Source organism: Falco punctatus (assembly GCF_963210335.1).
Source record: "Falco punctatus genome assembly, chromosome: 6".
In the NCBI taxonomy this organism is placed as follows: Eukaryota; Metazoa; Chordata; class Aves; order Falconiformes; family Falconidae; genus Falco; species Falco punctatus.
In genome coordinates, this window is record NC_137585.1 from 85,610,259 (window position 1) to 85,637,142 (window position 26,884).

Here is a 26,884-nt window from a genome sequence, read left to right on the forward strand (position 1 = left end):
GGTGCCAACATCTTCAAGATAAAAGCTTTTCTTTTTTTTTTTAAATTTTTTTTTTATTGCCTAATAAGCAGGAGGACTGGATCCAATGTGCACTGGCCATTGTGTGTCACTGCTGCTTGCTAGATTTAAAATATGTAGTTCAGTAATCACGGTGTTCTGTAAGTATGCATGTCAGCCTGATTGAAGTGTGCAGGGTTTATCTGAACACTCTAGATAACTAGGATTAGCAGAAAAAGATAGTGAAGAGTTTTACAGTGAAGATAATATTCTTGATAGATTTCTAACCTCTAACTTTCTAACCTTGCAGCTTGTTGGGATACTTGAATTTTTATGTGTAGTTTATTTTAGGTATTTTAGAATACTGCGTTATAAGTAGCTTTTGTTGTTTTGATACAAGAACTAGATTGTTGAATATTGTTATCACTGGCTATTATAATAACTTAAACTGGTAAATTGTGAAGAAAGTTCTATTTAGGATGCGATGTAAGGGGTAGTACTCCAGTAAAAAAAGAGACTTGAAACTTTTTTAATTTGTTGGTCTGATTTGGAAGCAGTCCTATGAGAATGTAGTACAGTCATTTTCTAGTGTGTTCTGTTAATTAAAATTCAGGAGGCATTTCCCTGTTCCCTGGCTTAACTGAAGTTTTTGCTGTGCTTTTGTTCCATATCTGAATAGATGTTGTTGAAAGCCAAAGTCTAAGGGGGAACTTTTCAAAGACGGCATGACTCAGTGAACGGTGAGAATATCACAAAGTGTACAGGCAGCTGTCTTCACAAGACTGTTTTAAACTGACAGTTAACTTTTCAATTGAAGGTAAGCATGAAGGTTTTTAATTGTTGAAAAATCTGCAGTAACTTAGTTCTAATATAAGATACTCCTCAAGGTATTTGAACAGATTGGCAAGTAGTGAGATGAAGAAAAAATGGCTAAGTGAACCTGAGAAATGGTTGATACCGGGTAAATTAGAAACAGCTTGCTGTAGCTGAGTTACTTGGATTATATGAGTTCATCAGACTCGTAGTGAAGTCTGTCGTTTTAGATACCTGATAAGAAGTGTTACAATCAAATGGAAGTTAATTTCCAAATGTGTTTAAACACCTTTTTTATCTTAGAGTTAAAAGAAAAGAAAGACTTCTGCTTTGGTTGTAGAGTTACCCTCAAACTAAACACCTCCAAAAATGGTTTTTAGATCTTGAAATAAAAGTCCATTGAGGTATCATACATACACAGGCTTTCATTTTGTTTGCATTTATATTGTACTATTATGAACTGTAGCTATGTAATTTGCTTATTGTATGCAAGTAAGTTGTTAGAATGCTTACATATTTTGGAATGTAAATAAGCTCACTAATAAATACTGCTTTCATTTATTTTGTCTTAAATAGACAAAAACCTAGTTGAGCACGGATCTAAGCATGTGAAGGATCTAAATTATATTTTTGGTTTTTCTTCATCATTTGTGTTTCTATTTTTAATTGCCTTTGTGAAGTGTTATGACCAGGGAAGAAGGTTACAGAGAAGAATTTAGCTATGACAGGATGCCAACTTTGGAGCGGGGAAAACAGGAGAATGGAAATTATATACCAGATATCAAATCCAGTGACCTTCAGCTATCAAAAAGGCTGCATCCTTGCTTTAGTTACAGAACATGGATCTTTTCTTTGCTGATGGGAGTAAGTACTTTAAATGATACAGAATTTGAAAATGTAGGTGAGGTCTTAGTGCCCAATAATCAACAGATTATTTCACATTGGGGACTCAGAATTTCATCGCTGATAGTATTAGATGTAAATATTTGTATAGGAAGGAACATGTTTAGCAAATTTAGAATGTAACACTTAATTGACTAATGGTATTCTGTGGATAATTCTGCACTAATCAAAGATGCAATATGAAGGCTGATTTTTGTCTTTAATCATATAGCATAACGGACAATAATAAGTGTGGCAGTGGTAAATATCAACCCACATGTATGTATAAACAGTGCATTTTGGTAAAGGGTATAAAGTGTCCTGATCATATGCATTCTTTTAAGATTTTTTAACTGTTAAAAGTACTTTACTTACCATGGTAGCATTTTGTCATTAAAATATATATGGTACTTAATTGCCACATTCACCTTTCAGGGTTCAATAGTCATGTATTTATTTGATAGAATATTCATATAGTGAGGTATATACTTGAGTTTCTTAAATGAATGTCGCCGTGATTTGAACTTTTGTGTCACTGCTAGCATCATAGGACACTGATCTTGCATGTACATATGCTTCTTCATGTTCTGAGCCAAGCTAATTAAACTTAATTATAGCAATTAGAATTTGATCTTTTTCTGTCAGGTCATGTGTTTTGAAAAGTACTTTTACTAAGAGCTAAAAATATTTCACTGTTAATACGGTAATTACTTGGTTTTGCGCAGTAAATTAAAGTATTGCCCTATTTTCATAGCAACAGCTGAACATTTTTTCCTTTCTGGCAATCTGTGAAATTTGGATTTCCTTTCAGATGCACTGTTACATAAAGAGAGAGCAGAAGAAGAGCTGGCTTTCTTTGCATTAAATTTTCTCAGATTTAATTGTCAAAAAGGACAACTGTCTGTAATTAGATTTTTCCTTTTTAATGAGGAGTTGTGAATGATTTGAGATACTAATGTTTAATGATAATTTGCTGCAGTCATATTATCAAGAAGTATGAATTTCATGAATAAATGAAAAAGCAATTTTATTAATAAACTAGTTCAATAAACTCCAATTAGATTTTTCTCCCAAGTATTGTAGTGGTTAATCTCTCTCAACTCTTTCAAAAGACGTTGTCCAGAAAGGGATGTCTGTATGCTGGGCAACAAAGTCATAGTGAACAGAACCATCCACTTTAGGGAGCAGTTGCAAACTGTAGAGTGGTCGAGTGACTTCAAAGTGGCTGCTAGTTGGGCTGTTCTTGTGCGAGAACAATTCAACATGCTTCAAGCACAATTTCAAGTTGTGTTCTCCTTAAGTGCTGTTCATCCAGTCTGCCAGAATTCTCTGTCCTTATTTTCTGTCATTTTTTGGCAAGGACTTTTCAAAGACCCCCATAATTTTGTAACATGACAAAAATACCCAGTTAGAACAAAAGAGCCATTCTGTCTCTCATCTTCCCCTGCCCCTTCAAAGAAATGCCTACTCAGAGGAATGACAAGCAAAACCAAAAAATGTTAGTAGAATACACTAATCATTTATTGCTGAGGCTGTAACTGATAATTATGAAATAAATAGAATAGTTAGCAAGGGAACAAGAGGAATTGGACATTATGAGTGTGCCACTGAACCAAAGCAGGAAGAAAGTTTGGAGGGAGGCAGGAGTGTGGAAGGTGGAAGAATCTTCATTAATGTATCATAGTACTATTTTTGTTACTATGTTCTAGTTGGTATGCCCACCTGCCCATATGTGTAATGAATGTTGGAGGAGCCAAGCAGAGAATGCAAAGTAGAGGCTTAGTTGATGTTTCTGAAACATTTTTACCACCAAACACTGCAATTACCTTTTGAGCATTTTATTAGGTATTTGCTAAGTCAGGGCACAATGCTTGATTCAAACATGATTATAGTGTTCAGTATTAAGTCTTGGTAACCAGCAGAGCATCTTCAGAACTCAGCATGTTTTGAAATTTTTCTTCAAAATTAATCACACAAAGACTGCATTATTAAATATTCATCAGTAGCTTAATTTGAAAGGAATTACTGATTTCTGTCTGCCTAATTGCTTTTAAAAATATTTTTATTTGTATTAATTTATCTTATTTGTTGCTTTGTAGACTTGCCTCCTTATTACTTCTGGATTTTCACTATATCTGGGAAATATTTTTCCATCTGAAATGGATTATTTACGTTGTGCAGCAGGTTCAGTAAGCATTCTTAATTGTTTTCTGTGGCTGTTTGACAGCAAAATCAATCATAAATAATTTTTGTGGGTTTATTGTCTTTTATTCTGTCTTTCTACTACTAACTTTCTTCGTGGAAGATTTAATTATATTTAACAGTTCATTAAATGGGTTTTCATCCCATTGCTAAGGGAATAGCAGATGTCATAAAGACAACTGGTTTGTGCTACCATTTTTGTTAACCAGCTCACCACTGGCATGCAGTAATTATCTGCATGAACAGTATTTCTGTGCTCGATTTTAAGAAAATTTGCGTTGTTATGCATTTGGGGAATTTCCTGGCTAAATGCTATCAGAATGTATTTCAGATTGTATTTCAAAGTATTACTTTTTCATTTTATTTTGCGATAATCTCCAGGTGCTGAAGCAGACTTAAGTTCTCTTGAATACTGTTATTTTATTAGTAAAATATGCATTAAAGGTATCTGTTGTTTTCCAAAGTCCAGTCTTTTTTTAGTGTATTTTTAGGGAGATTTTTTTTTAATATGTATTATGTATGCTTGATCTACATTTTAGATCTATGTGCATAAGATGAGTCTGTTGTACTTAGTTTGTTCATGGCAGGATTCTGTTCTATCGTTATTCTCATGACTTGCCTATTTGTTTTAAGTTAGGTGCAAGACTAATGCTTTACTTTAAACAAGTCCCAGGAGTTTTTCTATGAATGAGTTGTCACTTGTTTCTGCTAGAGGTGTTAGAATAAAGTTGAAACAGTTTTTAAAGTTAGTATCTTTGTGTTATTCTCTGCAACATTAGTCTTAATTACTGAGATGTCTCTTTTTCTGCCCCAGATCTTGTCTCTTTTAATTTTGTATTTATTGAGAATTTCCAGAGGTCTTGCTCTGACATTGGGTTTGAATGGTTTGCCGTGGATAAAGTTGTGTACATTTGGGTGTCTGTATGTGAGCAAGGTGTTAGAGCTGCTGCTTCAGATAATGGAGTCAATACAGTTGGAAGGGCCTAGAGAGCTGTGTAGCTAACTGACTACTGTATGTCTATTTTAGCATGAGCTGAGTTGCTTTCTAGACTGTTTTAACCATCTTGACTAGTAGTAGTAGTCAGTTGCATCAGCATGGTCATGTAGTGTTCTAGGGACTCTAGGGTATCCAGGACATAAAAGGATGTTTTAATTATGTTAAATACAGGTCATTTAGGTGTTAAGGAAGTGCTACCAAGAGTTCTAAATGTCGTTAGTAATCCAGTTATAGTGGTTCCATTATTAAGCCATCAGTGTGCAGATGTTTGAAAAGATAATTAGAACTTCTGTCTTTAAAAGATAAAAGAAACGCAGCATTTGTTACATGGTTCAGTATTTAACATGAAAATGTTTAGAATAATTTTAGTTGAGTGTATTTTTATTTTGCTTATTAGTATGTTGTAACATTATGTATTTGTGTAAAACAGCTGGATCTGTACATGTAGCATATCTATGGTGGTGGGGAACAGCTAAGGGATAGAGAAATTACTTTGTGAAACTTTCCACTTATGCATGATTTTACCATTTAGCTCTGCCCTTAACTATAGAAACACAGTTCCTGGTGAACATAGTGGAGATCCCAGGCACAGTTCTTAAGGTGTAATTTGACTCAACAGATCAGTTTTTATGGAGTTCTTCAGAACTGTATTGAGACTGGCCAAATTTTAGTTTATGCAACCATGACTTTGTCTGTTTGAAAGAATGTGGAGGCCCAGTTTGGCAGTAGTGTTTGTCTTGTTCTGCTTAAGGATCTCAGGCCTTCTAGAGTTAATTTAACAAAGGCATGAAAGACTTTCTTTCTTTTACTCATCACTTGTGCTGGGTAGCTAGTCAAAATTGAGGGATATGGAAGGCATATTTAAAACCTCTTGTAATCCTCAGATACCAATTGTAATTAATGAGCTTGTACAAGAGTGACAGACTTCTCTCAGAGTTTCTGATTTCTGTTTGTCTAAGTTAACTGAAATATGAATTTAGACCAAATAAATTACATGTATAGAAAGAAATACATATATATGTCAGATTTTTTGTGCAGAATATCCCATTAGTCTTCTCTCTTAATTTCCCCAGTGTATTCCTTCAGCAGTTGTGAGCTTTGCTATAGCAAGGAATAAAATTAATGTGGTGAGTACAAGATTTTATTGGCAGTTATATCTTCCTTTCCCCCTCTGGGGTTACCATGAGAGAGAAACCCATTTTGAAATTGTTTTTCAGATACCCAATTTTCAGATTCTGTTTGTCTCTACGTTTGCTGTTACAACAACGTGTTTAATTTGGTTTGGATGCAAACTTGTCCTCAATCCATCAGCTATAAATGTAAGTTACTGAGACACTAATTATGCTACATTTATCTTTGTTAAAAAAAAATAGAAGGGGTGAGGTGGGTGGTGATCACATGTAATTACATTGTTGTTAATACCCAGTATTCCTACTTAGTCTGTGAGGAAATATCATCTAGCAGTAGCTTTACTTTTCTGAGTAAGACAAGACTGGAAAATTGACATCGGAGATGAAAACTTACATGGCTAAAAAGGTACATGGGACAACTAACTTAGAGATTAATATGGAAATTACTTTCCTGTCTTCTTGTATTCGAAGTTCAAAAACATGCATTAGATCTTCAAAAGTGATCCAGTTTCATCAACTGACTGTTTATTTTTCTGTTGACTGTAGCCAGTTTTTTGTTGTGTTTTTTTTTTTTTTGAAAGAGCAGCATCAGAAGAGAGAATTGAAAATTAATTACTAGCTCACCTGTAGATTAGCCAGCTTTTAGGGTTAAATCGTACTGAAATGAGAAGGTGTCCCAAACAGTGCCTCTGCTAGGATATTTCATCATGAGATTAAGTATAATCCTTTCCTGGATCTTCTTTAATGGCTAGTATGCTTGAGGCTATCAGGAAAGAAACTTTTGATGACTGTTTTTCTCATACATCATCAACAAAGAGAATGCAGCAGTTATGTCATTTGAAGCACACACATTTCATGCTGGGAAAAGTTCATTAGTTTTGAGTCACAACCTTTTAACATCTGTCTTTGGTAGTTTAAGCCAAACAGTAGAACTATAGGGTGGTTTTGGTTTTGTTTTTTTTTTTTTTCCTGCGGTAAAATGTTCTGAGACCTATATACTACATAAGGTATTACTGTTGGCATTGATGAATATTCATAATAGACTATCACAGAATAGCTATGCTCAGTACAACTCTGTCATACATTTTGTGTGAAGGTTAATGACTGCTATCATGTTATGGTTCAGTTCTTTTCCCACTATTATATCGGCTATTGTGATACTAACAGCTCAGCAGTAATAATGACTCCCTATAATAATATAGCAGATCTGAATTAGTGACAAAAGTTTTCTAATAGAAAAGTAGTGCAGAGATAATTTGCTTTGGAGTTAACTGTACTATTTTAGTAACATCTGGTGAGCTCCATATTTCACAAATGTTGAACCTCTAAACTGTGTTTACTTTCACTTGGAAAGTGCAGTATATTAGGCCAATACTTTCAAACCTACTTTTTAAATTAAGTAATGAAGTCTAGCTTCACATTTCTGTGCAGCTGGCCTGACTTTCAGAAAGATGGAGTACTGCAGTCACTCAGAGCTGTGGAGATTTAACACTCTGGACAGTCAGATCACTTGAATTCAAGTAGTACTGGCTTTAGATGTGGTCAGTTTTGCTCTGTGTTTGATGGGACAGTGTCAAGTCCCCCTGGGTGCTGTGTTTATCTTGGGAGAGTTTATAGCAGTGAATTCTTTGCACAGCCTTTGCTAGCTTTTTGCTAGTGTAGCAGTTCCTGCATGTATTTGCCCCCTCAAGTGACTTAGGCAGTTAGAGCTGAATGAATTATGTACAAGACATGGGGGTATAGACTTTTCCCTTCCTTTCTTGGTAGAGAGTTCAAGTATTAGAAACCAGTCCAAGTATTCTGAATGAAAACAGCAGAGAAGTGTCATTGGACACTACCAGACACTTTGCATTCCTGGTAGACAGGATCACAGTGCTGAGACAGTGGAGGACTATGTTTGCCCAGGAAAGGTTGGCCCAAGGGACTCATTTTGCCACCACAATAGTTATTTTGTCATGAGCCCCATGTGATAAAATCAATTTTCCTTATGCTCTTGAGAAGCTTTGAGCTGGCCTTATGTGTAAAAACTTAACTTCACTTGCAGCATACTTTTGAAGTGAGTAGTTTTTAGATTGCATAAAAATTGGCGGTTTCTATTATAAAATATTAATAGACTTCATATTTTCAAGGCAGATCAAACCATTTGAAAAAAGAGATTATATCAGACTGGGAAAGTATAAGTGACAAACACTAAATTTATAACAAGGCAAATTCTTTCTTTGCCAAATGTCAGTTATCTACAATCATATCCACAAGACATCCTTAGTTATGTGGTTTTAATTATTTTCACTTGCCTATTACATGTCCATTACATGTCATTGATCACTGAATAAAGATAAGTCAGGATAACTGTGCAAAGCTGACTCTGAAGCTTTCTTGAACCTTTCTGTCTTAAGAGTTATTCATGGTGCTGACTTGCTCTCCTTTTTGAAGGACAGTGGTTTCAGTGGGACAGTCTCACTGTTTGTCAGCTTGCTGCCAGCTGTTTTCCATTACCCATGTGGTACAAAGAAAATGTAGAATACCATTTCTTTAACTGTTCTTTCACCATCATATTTATTTTCCCTCCCATGGGAAATGGCACAAGAAAATACTAGGTCTGATGCAAATTCACTGCCAGTGGTTTAAAAGCAGTAAGACTCATAAAAAGGGTAAGTTTATCCAATTAAGACAATTCACATTTAAAACCCCCACCCCCACGCCTTTATAAAGGACCTGGGTAATTCTCCTTAGTGTTACTCATGTTGATGGATAACTCCACAAAATTACTTTAGACAGATAAATGGAATGCAAGATACAAGCCATGCTCTAGACTCTGTGAAACCACTCCAGCAGGGTGCAGTTCTGTGGTTAGTATGCTATCAACATGAAGGAAACAGTATGTAAAAGATGCAAACTGCCACTGCTGCAACTCTGTTCATTCCCAGTTCTCAGAGTAAGAAGCCTGATGGACAGAAATGAGTGGAACCTTGTGCATGCTGGCCACCACAACTGAAAGTGTTCAGATCTTGAACAGGATTTAAATTAACTCCATATTGAGTATATACATATCTTGTCTCCTTGCAAGTTGAGTGTCTGTACCTCCATTGTAGTTAAGATGATCCAGTTACTGGGACCCTGCAGTACAATCTTGTTTCCCTCAGCATAGATGGCTAAGACAGGATTCCCTGGCCTGAACTTAGACATCTCTTATTTTGAAAGTGCTGTGAGATACTCTGCTTGACTGCTGCTTCTACTCTAGGTGAGTGAGAGTCTCCCATCAGTCCTGTGTCATACAACCGAGTCATGTAGGCACATTCAATATGCTTGAGTATTTCAAGTGGCACTAGCAGCCAGTATAATTGAACCCTGCCTCTAGTGACTGGTTGGCCCAGTAGCTTTTGGGGTTCCCTCTCTTGTCTGTATAGAGTAGGTCTCCACTAGCAGTAGTGGAAGCATAGGCAGCGTGGGTGCACACAGATACTGGGGTGTCAGTGCTTGATTTGGTTACCTAACTCTAAGAGTGTGTATCAGTTAGGTATGTGCTGACTTGTTCTGCCTTGCTTCAGCTGCTGGTCCAAGAGGGCATCAGTGTCCTTTAGGTTCTCTGTCATTATTTGTCAGACCTGTGCAGATGTCTTGAAACATCTGCAGGATATCTTAAATCATGGTAAAAGTCTGCATTTAAGCAACTGTATTGAACTTCAGGTTATTCAATCTTGAAATTAATTCAACCCTTTCGTACTGTTTCAGTGAATCATGTTTTTAATACCTGGTGCAGGTTCAGAGAAAATTGGATTAAAGTTGTGCTAATCTACTAGTTTCTACCTAGTTGCACTTGCACATTCCTTAGTCATGGAAGAGGACTAAGGACACAGCTTACTTGGTTTTCTGCATCTGGCGATAGATTCTATGTACAGTGGCAATTGCAGGGAGAAGTTTCTGTAGTGCTTAGAAATCTGACATTAAATTTCCCATTGTTACCGATAGTACAAAAAGGTAGTTACTAATAGCTTTAGCTGTATTTCTTTTTAAAAAATAAAATAACAAAACCATCTAAACTTCAAAACTGGAGATGAGATATTTTTAATTTGATCTAGAGGTATTTAATTAATTTTGAGTGGAAGGCTCTATCTGATATTCTAGACACGTCATATCAGAAAAAAACATACTGGAAAGATAAAAGTTAAATTAAAAAAATCTAATTTATTTACTGTTACTTTTACAATTACTGTTATTTACTTCTTATACCTAGCACTAAATGAGTCCATCAGTGTAGTTACAGTGCTTCTGGACTCAAACTTATACATCTACTTGGTGTTACAATGTGTAGTGTGGCCTTGCTAGCTCACATCAGTACCAGCGCTATGTGTCAAAACACATCAAAATCATGGGAATTTACAGGCTGTATTAAATTGTTCTGCAGGCTGCATGTTTGACACCTCATCTTTTGCCAAATAATGTCTTTATTCTTCATGCTAGCACTTTCCCTAGAAGCTTACCACTATGACATTTATTGCTGTTTGTGGCTCTAGTACAACTGTACAGTCTGTTTTGTACTGCAAGGCACATAGTTCCAATTATGATTTCCTGAGATGGATGAATTTCAGTGCCCAAAAAAAGCCTCTCAAATCTGCCACTTATGATCTTTTTCAAAAAACCTGTGCTTCAAGATACATGTCAGAGAAAAACTGGGATTTGTTTATCTACAAAGCAGGTCTGACATGAGGGAACAATATAATTCTAAGTCCTTGAACAATGGTTTGCTATAATTGTACAGGTTCTGAAAGGAGTAATTTCTCCCTAAACTAATGGTGCTTTGCCCAACAGCCTGACCAGATGTTTTCCAAATGTTTTCTTGGGCTGCCAGTGGAAAAACATGTTGGTTTTGAAGACAAGAAAGGGAGATTCACTCTGCTGATCTTGTGTGCCTCTGGAAAATGATTCTGAATCACTCTTTTCATGAGATAATAAGGAACCAATGAGAAATTATAAGTATTACATTCACTTACTTGTCTCTTGAAGATGTGCAATGGCAGGAGGAATGGCAGCTTCCAGGTTTTTACACAATCATGTTGTCTGTTAGACCTGCAAGAATTATTAAACTATGAAGTGTTTGTCAGTGCTCTACTAGCATTATGTAGAGCACAAGAGTTAGGATTTTTGGCCCAGTTCTATGGATTGTGTTTTCATTCAGTATTAGATATTGTATCGTACCATTTGGATTGCAGCACAGGGGTTGGGAGGCTGTGGCCCTCCTTCCCCCCCTGCTGCACCAGTGGATTGCCTTTGCCCCTGGGCTAGTCAGGCTTGCTCTTGTTTGTCCTCTTTCTGCTCCTGTGAATTTTCCATCATTTGCTGCAGTGTTCTGGTTTCACATGGAAGGTCCTGCAAAATGCAAACATACCTAGCAATCATGCTCTTGTTGTTAAATCTCTTCTGGAAGAGAGTGATAAAATCTTCAGGCAGACTATTCCCATAAATGAAATAAATTATTCTTTTTTAATTAGGCATTCTGAGTATTATGTAGACAGCTAAGTGTTGTCCTAGAAATTCAGCAAGAACCAAGAAAAGAGTTAACAAGGTCTCTAATTAATTGATATGTCTAAATGTCACAGAAAATAGACAGCCTGCTGGATCCTGCTAGATCCCACCCCCTCCTTTATTTTTAATATGGAAGATGTAACCCATTTATGTCTGGGATTTTACTGACAGATAAATTTCAACTTGATTCTACTTATTCTGCTGGAAATCTTCATGGCAACTACTGTCATAATTTCAGCTAGGTCTACTGAAGATTGCTGCGCAAGAAAGAAAGTAGGTAACTTTAAGGATTAAAAATGTTTTTTTCTTTTGTTTGGTGTTAAAAAAATACTTGATTTTTCCTGTATTAAATATATTGACAAGTTACTGGCAGTGCCAGTATATAAGTTCATATTATATGGTAGAACTAGATTTGAACGATAAATGAAAGTACCGTACTAAACAGTAGTAGACTCTTTTATCTTTTAGAGTGCAGTGGGCCTGCTGTATAATGACCAGTTGCAATTATGCAGCACAGGGTTTGAGTATCTTATGGACAGGCATGGCAAGTGTTTTATTTCTGTTTTGTTCTGCAAAGCTTAATGATGTTTGATACGTTAGAATACTGTGACTTGTATGTATGCGAGCAATGCCATCTTGAAGCCTGAGGTGGAGAAAGTATTTGTCCTGTATGCTGATTTGGTAGTATCTGGACAATGAATATTGGTTTCAAGATTTGAAGCTATAGAAAAAAATTTGTTTAGTCACAAGTGCTCTTCCAAATCCACCCTCATTTTTCTACAACAGTACTTATTTCAGGTAATAATGAAGCAACCATGCTGTAACATTTTGTATTCCGTGGAAGTATGCTTGCTTCGTATAGTGTACTGTCCTCCTTCAGTTACTGTTTGTCCACATCAGTAAAATCTGAAGGCTCAGGAAAAAAGTATATATTTTGAAGGTGGAAAGGGGAGACAAGATGACCATATTTCATTGTTGAATGGTGCTTGTATAACAGCTAATCTGTGACCAACTCATTTGTGTTTAATGTGATTGATGTGGTCTGCTGACACTGGCGAACACTGTAGCACGTCACTGTCAGCTCTGATGGGCCAACCAGACATTGCAGCCACTGTTAGGATCTGTAACAAGTTGTACAGGTTATTAGAAAGAAATGTATTGCTTTGTGTGGTTTTTTGATCATGCCTTTTTTTATTCCCTTCTAGAATACTGCATATGACAGTACCATCGTTTTGAGCAACGTCAGCTTTCCTACTCGAATTCTGAAGTCATACTCAGTAAGAAAAGTGTTGTTTCTTTCATTAAATTAATTTGTTCTTTCACTTTTTAAGTGCTAAACTTTTTTAAAGCCAGGAGATCAGTGTAGGTAAGAGATGAAAGGATAAAGACAGGAAAGAGAGATATATCTTAAAATGTTTCCTTTTAGTATATTGCAAGATAAATGGTAACTGCCATATATAATAGGAAAGAGACTACTCAGTGACTTAAGGATAAATAGTATAAACTGAACTGCTGTTCAGTGGAGCTAATAAATGAGAGCATAAATACATATAATGAAGCTAATCTTGTTTTCCCTTAACTAGCTTGAGTTTTACCATATTTTAGATCTGAAAAAACATAGACTTCATGTATAGCTAATAGCATAAATGCATTTTTTCCTTCCAGTGAGTTCCTTTTTATATGCAAATAGGAAATTTGGTGTTCAAATGCACTGTTAATAATTTGTGTGATCTTCCTTGTTTTAGGTAATTGAGGTGATTATTGGAATTTCATCAGTATTTGGTGGAATAATTGCTTTGAATATGGATGTTCTAGTCTCAGGTCCATACCTTTCAGTAACATTCTTTTGGATCTTAGTTGCTGTAAGTAGTGCAAAATGAAGGTACTCTTCTAAAAAAAGTCTTAGATATTTTTTTCCTTTTTTTTTAACTTTTTCATTTTTCCACTCCCTACTGGAATATATTTTTGGCCCGAATACTAACTGGCAGTTGGTGTTTAGCAAATGAATTAGCACTTCAATTTACTTAATATATTTATGCAATATGCATGTTCTATTTTGATTTGCAGTACTTTGGTTCTTATAAAATGTTCTGATACGTTTTCAGTCTTCAGTTTTGTAAAATGGAAATGAGTAATAAACAAGGGTATTAAAAGTGAAATGCCTTGTCAACTAAGTCCTAGGTTTTAGAATGTTTCAGGCTGCAAAATAAAAGGTTTAGTTTCAGCATGGTAGAATCCATAGAAACATCTTTAGCCTGTCAGCCATAACTATCTTAAAAGTCTGAGACTGTGATTGGTAATCCTTGTCACTAGTAACAGCCTGTACCTAGGAGCAGAGGATTCATACAGGATGCTGTGCTACCTGCCGGCCACAAATTCACCAGTTAAGAAAGAAGACAATAAACATCAGGTTTACCTGTGGCTCCTATGCCTGGAAAATCCCTGAGCATGAAGTGGAAAAAAAGATCATAAACAAGTTTTTTCAGCATTCAGAATTCACAAAATTCAGTGGGGTTCATTAGGTTTTTCTCTAGAATTGTCAGATCTTGAAAATAATTTTATTTCAGTATGTGTAGGTTTAATACGTGATACTCATTAAATGCAAGTTACAAGAAGATTAGTTATATTTCCATTTGACTAATCAGTTTCTAATACTGTCATAGTAAGTCTATACAGTTTTGCCTTTTCAGGAAATTTAGAATGTGACCTGTGCCTAGTGGGAATCACTATAACTCAACTGTAATTTTTGTAATTTTTAAAGTAGGTAAATATCTATTTTGTTATGCTTTTTTGTTTAGTGCTTTCCAAGTGCTATTGCAAGTCATGTAGCTGCTGAATATCCAAGTAAATGTCTGGTAAGTGTGTAAAATTCTTGGATTTCATCATTAGAGTGGAATAATACTAAGAAAGCCTGCCTGTGATAGTGGGCACTACTCATATTCATTCACTTGTTTTTAGTTATTTCTACAAAATGTGACAGAAATATGTAGCATGAGTGTAAGCTGGTATTCCTAAAAAGAAATCCAGTAGGCCCTTCGGGAACTTAGTTCCAGCAATTCTAGAAAAGCATTCAAAGGACTGTTTATTGTTTTTTTTTATTTGTCTGTTTTCTTACTGGTTCCTTGCAAATGGATATTACTGTAGGAAAACAACATACCTCATATGGCATGCCCAGAACTAATTTCGTGCTTCTGAGCTGAGGTCCTTTCTGTTCTATTCTCCTTTCATTATGAGCTGTGGTATCTGAAAGAAGAAAATCAGGTGTGCAGGCTGCACTGGACCTAGATTCTAATTTGAACAAGTTTCTCATCTGCATGACTAGTGACAACGACTGAGAATATTCAGCAGAGTGTATTTATTCCTTGACTGTGCCAGATGTGTAGTTAAGCCTCCTTAAAACATCTGTTCTAAGTAATAGTGATGCAACCATATTTTAAGTCAGTAAAGATGTGTGACCACAACTGAAGTCAGAAATTGATCCAGTAGGGATGCTATTTGAATGAAAATAAGGCTGCTTTTGTATGGCAATAAATTTGCTTCAAAGCACTCAAATTTATTTGCATAGTTATTTTAGGTTGCAAGTCTGCAATATCTGCTGTGAATTCTCATTATTTCATACAAACTGAAGAATAAATGATACTTCTATACTGGCTCTCTAAGTTGGGTATTACTTCCTCTATCTGTGTATGAAAGGCACTTTTAAAATCAAACAAATGCCCTGTCATCCATATTAAATGGAAAATGAATTACAGAACAACAGTGTTTTGGCTTGGAAACTTGTTTTATTCAAAGGTTGCTGCTATATCTCTATGCAGTGTGGATAGATCTTAAATATTTGTTTCATATGTTGAATCTCACACACTTTTACACACTTCTGTTATTCTTGCTTCAAGGAGATGCAGCTCACAAACCAAGGTGTTAATTTGTTTTTATTCTTATTTAACATGTATTATCTTATTTTTTAGGTTGAGGTCCTGATTGCCATTAGCAGTGTTACCTCTCCATTATTGTTCACGGCTTCTGCATACTTATCCTTCAGTATCATGCAAGTTGTTGACATCTTTAAAAATTATCCACCTGCTGTTAAAGTATGTATTTTTATGCAATAGTAAAATTAACATCTATCTATTACAGTAGCAAAACAAGAATGAATTAGGAAGTATAAGAAGACAAGGTACTGCGTGATAAAAATTGAATAAAATCTTACAGAAATTATTCAAAAACTTGCATTTAACTGATGATACAATTTTAAGTATGTTAAATCTGTTGCTACTCTGGAATTAAAGTTTTTTAAAAATGGGATACTATTCTAAAGAAGCAGTAAAAATAATATGCTGGACTCCTTGAGGTTTTAATAAATTTGTAGTATATAAATTAAAGGTTCTAGGTTTACTTGAAGAATACATTTTTCTGTTTCTTAGGATGTCTGCCAACAGTTGAGATTGTAAGCTTACACATGGATTCATTCAAAGCAAGCCTGGATTGCGACAGAGAATAAAAAAAAAGTTTACAAATCTTAAAGCATTTCATATGAAGTGTTACCAATACATTGCTGAACAGCTTTCTAGGGCTTTACCATCAATGTGTTTAGCAACCTGTGATGATGTTCAAAGAACCATTTATGGGGATTAAAATAGTGTCAGTAAGGGTAATGACTTTTAGTGCCCCCTAGTCCTTAAGTAATCTTGTAATTTTAGGAGAGGGAAAATGGTTATTAAACTGACATCTTAGGGACTGGAAAACCAGCTTTTGAGTATGTGGTCCTGTTGTGATACTAGAGGAGCATAGTGTGTTGTTGGACCTCGGGAAGTAGCCATGGCTTTGATGTTTCTTTTAAGTAGCTTCTCCTGTTGCAGATGTTGGAGACAAGACTGGACTGTAGGGAACTGGTGTGACCCTGCAGAGCATTTCTTACATTCTTAGGCTACTTTGTGTCTGGATGCAGCAACAGTGGGCTGCTCTGCAAAGAAGGGTGAACAGTGGAGTGGAAGGTGACAGCAAAGCAGACGAGGGCAGTGACCTCATTGCCAAGGAGCGCAGTCCTGCAGTACCCAAAAAGAGAAAAACAAGGCAGGTCTGGCTATGGTAACCAGGTTCAGCAAATAGTTCAGTGATTACCAGACAAGTCCATAGTAGCAAGGCAGTTCCAGGAATTCAGGTCAGCAGGGCAAGGTCAGAGCCAGCAAGGCAAAGGGTCAGGCCCAGGCATAGCTGTGACATCGCTCAGATCAAGACCAGCAGTGAGACTCTGTGTTTTAGAGAATGGTTTCTTCAATTCTGCTAGAGGAAAAGATCATTTCAACAAAATGTTAATTTGGCAAAATTATCGATCTGTTCTACTTTAAGCAAACTCAGGCACTCAAATTTTAATTCGATTCATGCTGAAATAAACTGTAAATTATAATTTGAGTTAAAAAATTAAATCTAGATACAAATCTCAAGAATATGGAGGTGGGAATGGCAGAAAATATTTTATTCAAGTAGTTAACAATATGTTCATGTCTGTTTTCAGCAATCTTACGATGTGCTCCTTTTGCTTCTGATGTTGATGCTGCTAATTCAGGCATGCCTTACTATTGGAACTGTAATACAGTGTATAAATTACAAGACAAAAATGAAACTACATGATTCGTCATGGACAGCATCACAGGTTAAAAAACAGGAGTACAGAACAACAGAGGTATTTATTTATATCCATTACAAAATTTAAATATCTGTATTTAAAAAGACTTTTTGGTAATGTTTCATGTTAATTCAGATCACAGTTAAACTGTGAGGATGTTAATGCACTGATGAATTTTGTAATAAAGAGATAATATTTTGCTGGTTAAATGATAACTGGAGCATGGTGGATGCAGTGTCTGTAAATGTGAAAAGTCCTGTTATGAGAAGAACAGTTGTAAGGTTAAAGCCCACTTTTGTTCTTATTTGTATTACGGGCTCCCAATTACAGATGAGGCTCATCATTGTACTAAGATAAAATGATAGTCCTACTCCACAGGATGCAGATCCATAACTGTTATGTATATGTCAGAATGAAGTTACAGAAGAGGTGATGATCCTTGCATGACTGTGTTCTGGTAATGACATAGCCATTCCAGAAAGGAATGGATTTAACCCTTTTGACGCGAGCAGAAGTTTTGGGCTATGGAATGAGAGTACTCGATAGAGTTGTACTTTTCCAAGGCCTGCCATGAGGGAGTGGATTTACTAAACTAAGTCAGATCCCATTCAAAGTTTAGAGAGCTTAAAGAGAAGAATTAAGAACCTGGAGTGTGGGAACAACAGGCAACCTGAGTGAGTGGCTACCTGTGCTGGACAGTATGAAGTAGTGTGCAGAGGAGCATGCCTGGAATTCCAGGTCTCTCTATGTCCTAACTACACTATCAAAGTTGGTGAGAAAGATCAGAATTGATATTTCCTTCCTGCACTTACATGTTCAGGCTATCCTTTCAGATACAGGTTTGGTACATACTCTTTAATTTAGAGTATGGTGGTGCCAGTATTATTGTTAGCACTTCCCATATAGTCGTTCAGGGCTAGAAGGCTACTTCAGGGGCTGGAGGAACCCGGCTTTCTTCAGCCTGTGTAGGTTGACTACATCCATCTCCTAGCACAGCACTGTACCTGTAGGCTTTCCTCACCTCTGCTGTACAGGGCAAAGTGCTGAATCCTTGAAGACTAGGAGAGAGTAACTCATGTTAGCTAGATGCTTACTGTATGGCCCAGCACTAGAAAGAGATCGTGCTGGATTCAGTCTCTTCCCTAGAAAGAGCATCTGTGTTGAAACAGCACTGGAGAGAAAGCATTGGGAGCAGGGACTGAAATTCAGTCAAATCATTATACAGTTGGTAGTGGAACGTGGAAGATGTGGACTTATGTTCCCTCAGATTGCTGAGGGAATTCAGCCTAGGTTCCTTATTTTCTGGATCTGTGTCCTGAGAGTTACATTCTGTACAAAAGATGAAGCACAGCAGAATTATTTTTGGGATTCCTTATGTAAGTGTTCCTAGTTTGTGAGTCACTGAAGAACTGGGTGTGAATTAAATGCTAAAAGGAGCACTTTCTTCCGGAACAGCAACACTTTTTTGTTTAACTTTTAGTATTTAAACACAAGAATGATACAGGTTAAGGTGTAGGTCCCTTTGGCTTCTCAGAAGTCTGTGTTCTTAGGCAAGACCTTAGTTTGCTTGAACTAAGATTTATCTACACACATGCAGTGACACTTCAGGGGCCTGCTTCTAATTTGGGTTTAGAGGTAAGGGGCTAAGGCCTTCAGTTGCATCTTGGAAAAAATCTTGAAAAAAATGTCCCAAGTAACATGTTTAAAATAGGCATTTGGCCAAGTTTTTTTGACCCAAATGTCTCAAGTAATTATATAATTTATGTTATTATATTTTATATTATAAATGTAAACTTTGCAATATACAGAACTATGTAATTTACAGTGTGTAGAATATATTAATAGCTTGGACTGTAACTATTCATGTTCACATTCTCCTAGCTTCTGTCAGATATTTATTTGCTTGAACTTCAGTTTTTAACCAAAGCATTGTTTCATGTTTCCATTTGTCTGAAATTTGTTTACTTTTAGGTTTCCAATAATACCTTAAAGGATTTTGACAAAGACAAAGCCTGGAAAGCAGTTGTGGTGCAGATGGCTCAGTAGTTTGGATTCTGCAAATGCAGCCAATACAGTAAATCAACCGTTTGAATTGAGGCTTAAAAACTTTTAAGTTTATAAACAGCAATATAGCTACAGCAGTAGGAGCTAAGGAATAACACAGTAAATAATGTGCCTTTCTAATAATTTTGAAATTTATTGATAATATTTTTAACACGTCTGTCTTTTCTGTTGGTATCTGTGTTCTAGCGTTGCTTTAGAAGTTACCTTTAGAAAAAAGGTAATGAGTCACATGGATTTATGCTGATGGCAAAGTAAAATATGACAATATATAGTAGGCTTCATATATTTGCAAGAGATTGTTACAACTGCAGTTATGCAGTCAGTGTAACTGATAAATGCTTTTGTAAAGTTATGAGTACAAGTTATAATTGATATTTTTGCTTATACTTCACTTTTGTAGGAGTTGTGAAGTTGTTTTGCATCTCATTGCTTTTATATAAATAAAAGTCATTATTATGTGGAAACTCAAGGATGTGGGTTGACATTCTAATTGGAGATACGAAAACAGACTATTCTTTCCCATTAAGCTTCCTTTTCTGGACTGTTAAAGGGGGAAGAGTTTTTTTCACATATGCAAATGTATTTTTGTGTATATTACCTTTCCTTTGTTTATTTTCCCATGTCTAAAACTAACATAACCTGGCAGCCCTTAAAAAGGGATATCCCCATACAGATTGCCTTTTCCTCCTAGCTGAATTATGTGTTATGATCACATAGATTTTGAACACTATAAGAATTTCTATGTTAGTAAGCTTTTTTTGGTGTTAACTGCGGAGATAGCTACTGACAAGATGGTGGGTTGTTTATTGTTTTTCTGTTTTAATTGTTCTATTGATGGTTTTTGAGGGGTTCTAGATTTTGAAGTCATTCTTTTTTAATCTGAAATAATACAAATCATTTGTTCAGAGCGTGCTGTAAAGCTTACCTCTTAGCTGAGGAAACAGAGAGAGAAAGGTCTGTACAGTGCAGAGCCCTTCAGGTATGCTAGCATGTTTTCTTTTGGTTTTGGGAAAGCTGACAATTATTATGGCATTTTAATACATAAAGAATACTCTTTCAAGTTTAGAGCATCTCTTCTTAAGAGCATGTTACACAGCAACCTCTGTTCACTTAAAATAGTGTGTGTTTTTTGGCCCAGACTAATATATCAACAACCAGAGGATGCAGCTGCTGTTTCTTAAATATTGCCAGATCTCATGCCTCTAGTGGTGGTACTTGGGCGAACATTCTCTCAGCAAGGCAGGCTAATAATAATGTATCTGCTAAAATCCTACCATTTTTATAAATAGAAAAAGTTAGTTTCTGATTGTACACTATTTTGTGAAAGTTGCAAAGAAATAGTGACAGTTCTACCTAAAAATAAACATCCAAACAACTTCCTAAATCTCACACATGGATTGAAACTGGACAAAAACTGTAGATAGGTAGAAGTTTTTTGTGAATCACTGTAAAGTGAAAAGATAGTCATATGTAGAATAGTGTGAATGTATCTAAATGGTTTGCTTTCTTTTATGTGGTAACATGCCTTTATCTGAGTCTGTATCTTCAAGAGATCATCTTTATCTTTTCTGTCAAATGGTGATTGGCTTTGGTTCTGCAGGAGGTTAGATATAATTAGATACTACTTCTGTTACTAACCTTGGTTTGAAAACAGATGAATGGGAAGTTGCGCATCTGAAGGAATTTCCTTTCCACAAAACACACTAACAAGGTGCTGGGGGACTTTAGCCTCCTTTTGAGGCAAATGATTTGAGGTGCTCTCCTCCAAACAGTAAGAACCTTTTATTAACCTTTCTTTTGGGGGACTAAGGTATAATAAGAGGTCAAGAAAACAGCGTTCGTCAAAAAGAAAGAGGAAAACTAAATAGTCTGATTGAGTTAGAATTTGGATTGACCCTGAGTAATGGTTGAGATGTATTTCTGTTTCTGAGTTTTTTTGGTCATCTTAGATTAACAAGGGCAAGGAACAGATGGGAATAAAATAAGAGGTCATCACAGGTCTACCAGCCATAGATTCTACTTTCCAGTGAAGATGAACACCCCTGGGCTCCCTGCCTTGCCATGGCTCCCTTCCTGTACTGTTCAGCACAGTGGAGACTACACAGTCTGCCAGATGCCAGGACTTCCCCTGCACACCTAGTCAACTAGGAACCCCACCATAGATAGTGGTCTGGAGGTTGAATTTTCTTATCCCATGCAAGAAAGAAAATTATGGGAGGTAAGAGGTAGGCTTTTAAAATCATAATTAATGTAGGGCTGACAGCTCTTTACGTGAGGATAAGTTCCAATTCACTCATTAGTGTTATTCCCTTCAGCAGCCATGATTGTGGGCATAACAGAAACCCAAGTCAGATAAAATTAATACCTTTATTGCTAAAATCAACGGAACAAAGTATTTCAAGTACTTAGTTGCACTCATAGCTGTGGTCTGGTGAAAAAAAGGGTAAATTATATAAATTGCAGTTTGTTGCTTTTCAATGCTTTTCTCTTTCCAGGTCGTCTGATTTTTATCTGCATTAGGAAGCAAAGTTGGTTTATATAAGCCCATAATAACTCAGGACATTGTGTTGTATTTTTGCAGTGTTGCTTTATTTACTTTCCAATGTTATTAATTTTATTACGTAGTTGTGGGATTATGTAATGATAACAAAATCAGTATATACATCTGAATTTGAGAAACGTAATAATCGGTTTGATTTTTAGACAATTTAATCTAAACAGAGTCAGATCTTATAAAAGTAATTCATCACAGGTTTTATGCTTTTCCCTACCTAACAGTAATCAGCAGCCTCAGAGTTCAGAGTTTTGTATCAAATCTGAAAAATTCCAGATCTCTAAGCCTTTAAGTACTCCAGTATTAATGTAAGTAGTAAAGCTGAATAAATAGATGGATGTAGTCTTTAGCATGGAATGGAAAGAAAATTTTCCAATACTGCTTTTGTTTATTGCTGCTTGGATTATAGTTGCTTTCGCTTCTTTTCTGCTATAGGGCTAAACCATAGAAATACAAGAAGTACATTCTACCTCCAAACCAGAGAAATACAGTTCAGTAAGATTTCTAAAAGGCAGTTAAGGTAAATATGTTTGGCAATTGATTTAATTGCAAAAATACCATATTTGCTAATAACTCCAATTTCTCTGAGCTTTAAGTTCTTAAAAGTATATATTGTCTACAAAAAGGTTGGAAAATTGTGAATATTCTTTTTTTCCTTCTTTTTCTCTTTTTTAAAAGTGGTTTTCTTTTTGAACACTCAAGATTGTAGCTTTTTCTTCAGTAATTTTATTACCAATGTTAATAGTGTTCTAAAATATTTTTCTTTAATAATTTGTAAATATTCTGGGAAGAATGGTAGGATACCTCATAAACCCTTGTGATGTGGATGAGAAAATCTGTTCAGAGAAAATCATAGCAGTGATCCGCAAAACTGGTTACATGTAGTTTGCTTGTTTGGCATTTCTAATTGAAAGGGCTTGATGATGTGGGGCTACTGAGAAATTCCAAGTGTTACTGTATGGAAAACAGAAGGTACAAGTGACAGAAGGAGCAGGAGATAAAGTAGTTTAGCTCATCACCGTCCTAAGGTAGCTGCTGGGGAGCACAACTGTGATGGATTGGACACAGCATGTTATCTTCACCTGCTTGGAAAGGTGTCTGGGAAGGTCAGTGGTAATGAGCGTTGCTTTAAACACCTGCCTCCTTTAGAGAAGACTTTTTTTGTTACTTGTTCTGTGCAAAGCAGTATCTGTGGCTCATGCCTTATCTTACATACTTGCAGAAGCCAGTGTCAGTCTCCTGATTGTCCACAATGGGAAACGGAAGTTATTTGCATATTTTCTTGAAGTGAAGATTTATTGTGCCTGGAGAGCAGGCAGAACCAAGAGTTCCTGTGACAGTACAGACAATATATAGACAGATTATTGTCTAGGTGCTTGAGAAGTAATGTGCAATTTTAATATCTCAGTAATGGTTTAGTAACAATGGCAGAGGGGTAAGAACAAGAGAAAGAGAGCAGCTATAAATAATGGAATTCTAGGGGTTAGATTTTGTTTTGCTTTAAACCTTTTCTTGGCTGAGGACCTGGGTTTTTTTTGAGAAAACATTCCAATAATCGGCCAAATTGCTGTTTATGCAAAGTACTTGAACTGATACTCCTGCACTGTGTAAGTGGCAGTTAGGCAGCAGGAGACTGAGGCCTCCCAGCTCTGGGACTTGCCTCAGTGCTGCATTATGGCTTTTGGTTATATTGTCAAACTTTTGGGGTTACTTCCATTTCAGTACCCAGTTTTGGAAACTAGGCTGTCTCTAGGTGGTGAAATGGGAGAAAAGGACCTTCAGAGGTCTTCAGATTTATCTTCCTCTCTTTACTAGGGAGGGAGTCAAAGAAGATTGGTTACATACCAACGCTATTTTCAGCACGTGGTTTGGACCGAGTTAACTGCTGGACTGAAATTTAAAGCTGTATTCTTGACATCATCCCCTTCCCCAGCATACGTTCCCTGCCCTGCATCACTGCTTGAGTCAATTAAGGTACTAACTTTATTTCAGAGTAGGCTTGTTTATCTCACTAATGCAGCAAATAGATATTGTTTTCCTTTTTTTTTTTTCTTCTTGGAGTAATTGAATTCATTCATTTTTGATTAAATGAGTGCCAGAGTCTGTGGAATGGCAGAGGGAAGAGTGAAATTGTGTGACTGAGTTTGAAAGGGAAAGAGCCAGGAAGGAAGGAGAGAGCAGAAATAAGCTGTAATTTTGGTTCAGGCATGCTGTGAATCCTTAGCTCTTACAATCTTAAAGTGAGGTGGGAGGAGTCCATTCTACAAGTGATTTACTACTGAATAATAAAAGCATTCATGTTAACATTTAGAAGGCAGTAGGTCTTAAATACTTGGCTAAATTAACTAGATCCTTTTCTGAGTTAAAACTGGTTGACTGCATAAGCAAAAGGATTATTTGAATTAGGAATGTATTAAGTAGTAGAATAAGGTAGGAAGTATCTTCTAATAAACTGCTTTGTCTCTTAGGAATGCCTATTATGCTGGAAAATCTTGCAGTTGCCAGTTTTAATTATTGTATGGGAATCAGGCTCTCATATAGAAGAAGCAGTTTCACATCCTTCCTTACCTCTCCCGTGCTCGGTTCCAGACACTCGTTCCTGTCTTGTCCTGCAGGCTCTTGTGTATTTGAGCTAATTTGCTAGCTGACCCAAAGGAAGCTGTTCAGTTTATTGGGTTGGATTATTTTTCTGATATGTCAACAAATTTAATGATGTTGGCAGGTAGTCTGATAAGGAAGTAGGGGTAGCAGGACTATGCTATGCCTTTGTTTCGCAGCAGCAAGCAGCTAGAATTGGCTAATCTGCATGATTGTATCATATCACCAGAGCATGTAATGGGATCCTTTTAGTGGAATTGCACGCTTAATGAAAGTACACACTGCAGTTCTTGTGTGTGTCAATGTTGCATATTCTGTCTTGTTCTGGGTACTATGACATAATGGTGAAGTCAGAGCAAATATGTATATATGGATGTGGGTAGTATTTATCTTTTTTAAAGATTGGTGTCTTTAAATTTGAGAAATTTGCTCAAGCAAATCCTGCTATACTCTTAGGGTATTTACATGGAATAAGAAAAGTGAAATTTTTAAGGGTAAGTCTTTTCATCCTTTGACTGTTTAACCAGGAATATTTTTATGTACCTACAACAATGCAGGAAGGTACTGAACATTTGCCTGTGTCTACTAACGTGCCTTGGTGTGTACCATATAAAACATGTGTAGCTCTGTTAAAGTAATTAGACCATTACCTTTAAAACAGATGCTAAAATACTGTGTTGAGCTGGGTTCAGAAAACTCAACACCTTGCAACATCAAATATAGTTGGACACTTTTTGCTGTTTCACTGTGTATCTTCACTCCTGCAGGAACATACATACAAGCAAAATCTAGTGGTTTGGATATGCTGGTAAATCCAGAGTAATGCTCTTATCATAAGAAAACAAAAATGTTAATCCTCAAAATACCTTATTTACCCTCAGACTCTTTCAGAAAGGTGAGGTAGATTCCTTAGTCTTTCAGCTGTCTTAATTCTGGATTTCAGCATAATTTGCATAACTAAAGAGTTTGGCCTTAAAGAGACAGCCTTTTCTTTGTATTGCATGAGAGAAAGGAATGAATTTTTCTAGCTCTTCAAAGCGAGCTTCTTTTATTGAGTTGCAAAAGTTCCATGCCTGTTGTAATTTTTACAATGCCTTTGAGATGGATCAGCTAGTGGGTCTTAGTCATAGCCTATCACTTATGTGTAAAGTGCATGCATATATCTTTTCTTGCTTTGCTAAAAGCTGTGCTGCTAACATGTACTAAAGCTGAAAATACCTTCATCCTCTGAAGACAATGCCTGCCTTTTTAAAATTTTCGGGATAAGAGATTCCCTGCCACTGAAGGCTATTGCTTGCATGACAGATACTTCAATCATAGCAAATAATTGGCATTGCAGGGAAAAGAAGTGTTTTGGTTTGATAATTGAATAGCTAATTCAAAATAGTCTTATCTTACTGATACCATGCAGAGGATTGATGATACTTGACTATGAGTAAGCAGTACACACAGCAGTTACAAGGTCAAAGAGTTTGAAGGGGCATGTACTGCACTGAACAGCTGATTTACAGAGTACATACTTTTGCTTTAGGCTTCTCCAAAGCTCCATCGATCAGCCGACTGGTTTGGTAAAGCAGCTGAAGTTTTTTAAAACCTTGGCCAGAGTCACCAGTGCTGATTTTGCACCACTAAAAGGCTTAGGAGAAGCCTATTGCTCCTGAATTTTCACTGTTGTTGAAGTGAAAAATGGCTACAGTGCATAGGATGATCTTGGGAGATGTATACAGTCTCTAAAAAAAAAAAAAAAATTCCTCCCTTTTTTTACTTCCACCCAGAATAATGGGTTGTTTCAATGGACTTCCCCAGAGTCTAATTTCTTCCTTTTCATTAGGAGATTTGTTGTCAAGTATAAGAGATTGTGCAACAGTTCAGAAAGTACGCACACAGATTTACCGTCTTCTAATGTGTAAGCCCACGCATATAGAACTTTTTAAGTGAATGTGTAAGTTTTTAAAGTGGCATGTGAATAGCATTCTGTCTCTTAAAATGTATTTAAAATAAATGAATATTTGATGACATAAGGAAGAGGAACTTGGCAGGGTTTTAGTTTTAGAGTTGATATAATTCAGAGAAGTGCCTTGGAGTAAGGAGGCTGGTGCCAGTCCACTGCCTGAACTGATTTCTTTTCTATACTAGGTTGAGGGTTAGTCAAAGGATTGATTTACCGGTGTTTAATTTCCAGAGGGCAAGAAGGCAGTGAAATTCCTTTACAATTATTAACAGATTGATTAGATTTAGTGAAACAGAACTTACAATAATGTAATTTATTTTGGAGGGCTTCTAGAATACAACAGCTTCTTTATTCTCCTTCAAGTGGGTTGTTTAAATGCCAGCCGTAGAATACCACAGGAGGCTGAAGAAATAATCAACGAGAGGGGTAGACACAGATAAAGGTAATTCTTGAGTAATATTATATTTTGTTTTGTTTTTAAAAGTAATCGAGGATTATCTTGTAGTGGATATATTTTTATAAGGGAGAAACACTGTCGTTCCCCCCCCCC

General features: G+C 36.2%; 1 protein-coding gene across 3 annotated transcripts in view; it reads left to right on the forward strand.

Moving 5' to 3' along the window:
• MLC1 (modulator of VRAC current 1) overlaps positions 1-26,883 on the forward strand; it is a 49,362-nt gene extending 22,479 nt beyond the window's left edge. Inside the window, exons 1-13 of one of the 3 annotated variants that reach the window (XM_080393995.1) lie at positions 81-158; positions 677-814; positions 1,491-1,674; positions 3,792-3,881; positions 5,965-6,018; positions 6,109-6,210; positions 11,716-11,817; positions 12,750-12,821; positions 13,290-13,406; positions 14,343-14,399; positions 15,510-15,632; positions 17,057-17,224; positions 19,139-26,883. In XM_080393995.1, coding sequence (XP_080250121.1) covers positions 1,495-1,674; positions 3,792-3,881; positions 5,965-6,018; positions 6,109-6,210; positions 11,716-11,817; positions 12,750-12,821; positions 13,290-13,406; positions 14,343-14,399; positions 15,510-15,632; positions 17,057-17,224; positions 19,139-19,213 — 1,140 coding nt within the window. In that variant the 5' untranslated portion in view covers positions 81-158; positions 677-814; positions 1,491-1,494 and the 3' untranslated portion in view covers positions 19,214-26,883. Of the gene's footprint in view, positions 1-80; positions 159-676; positions 815-1,490; positions 1,675-3,791; positions 3,882-5,964; positions 6,019-6,108; positions 6,211-11,715; positions 11,818-12,749; positions 12,822-13,289; positions 13,407-14,342; positions 14,400-15,509; positions 15,633-17,056; positions 17,225-19,138 lie in introns of those variants that run through there. The other 2 variants (XM_080393996.1, XM_080393997.1) reach the window with 2 other exon arrangements.
• The last annotated feature ends 1 nt before the right edge of the window (position 26,884 follows it).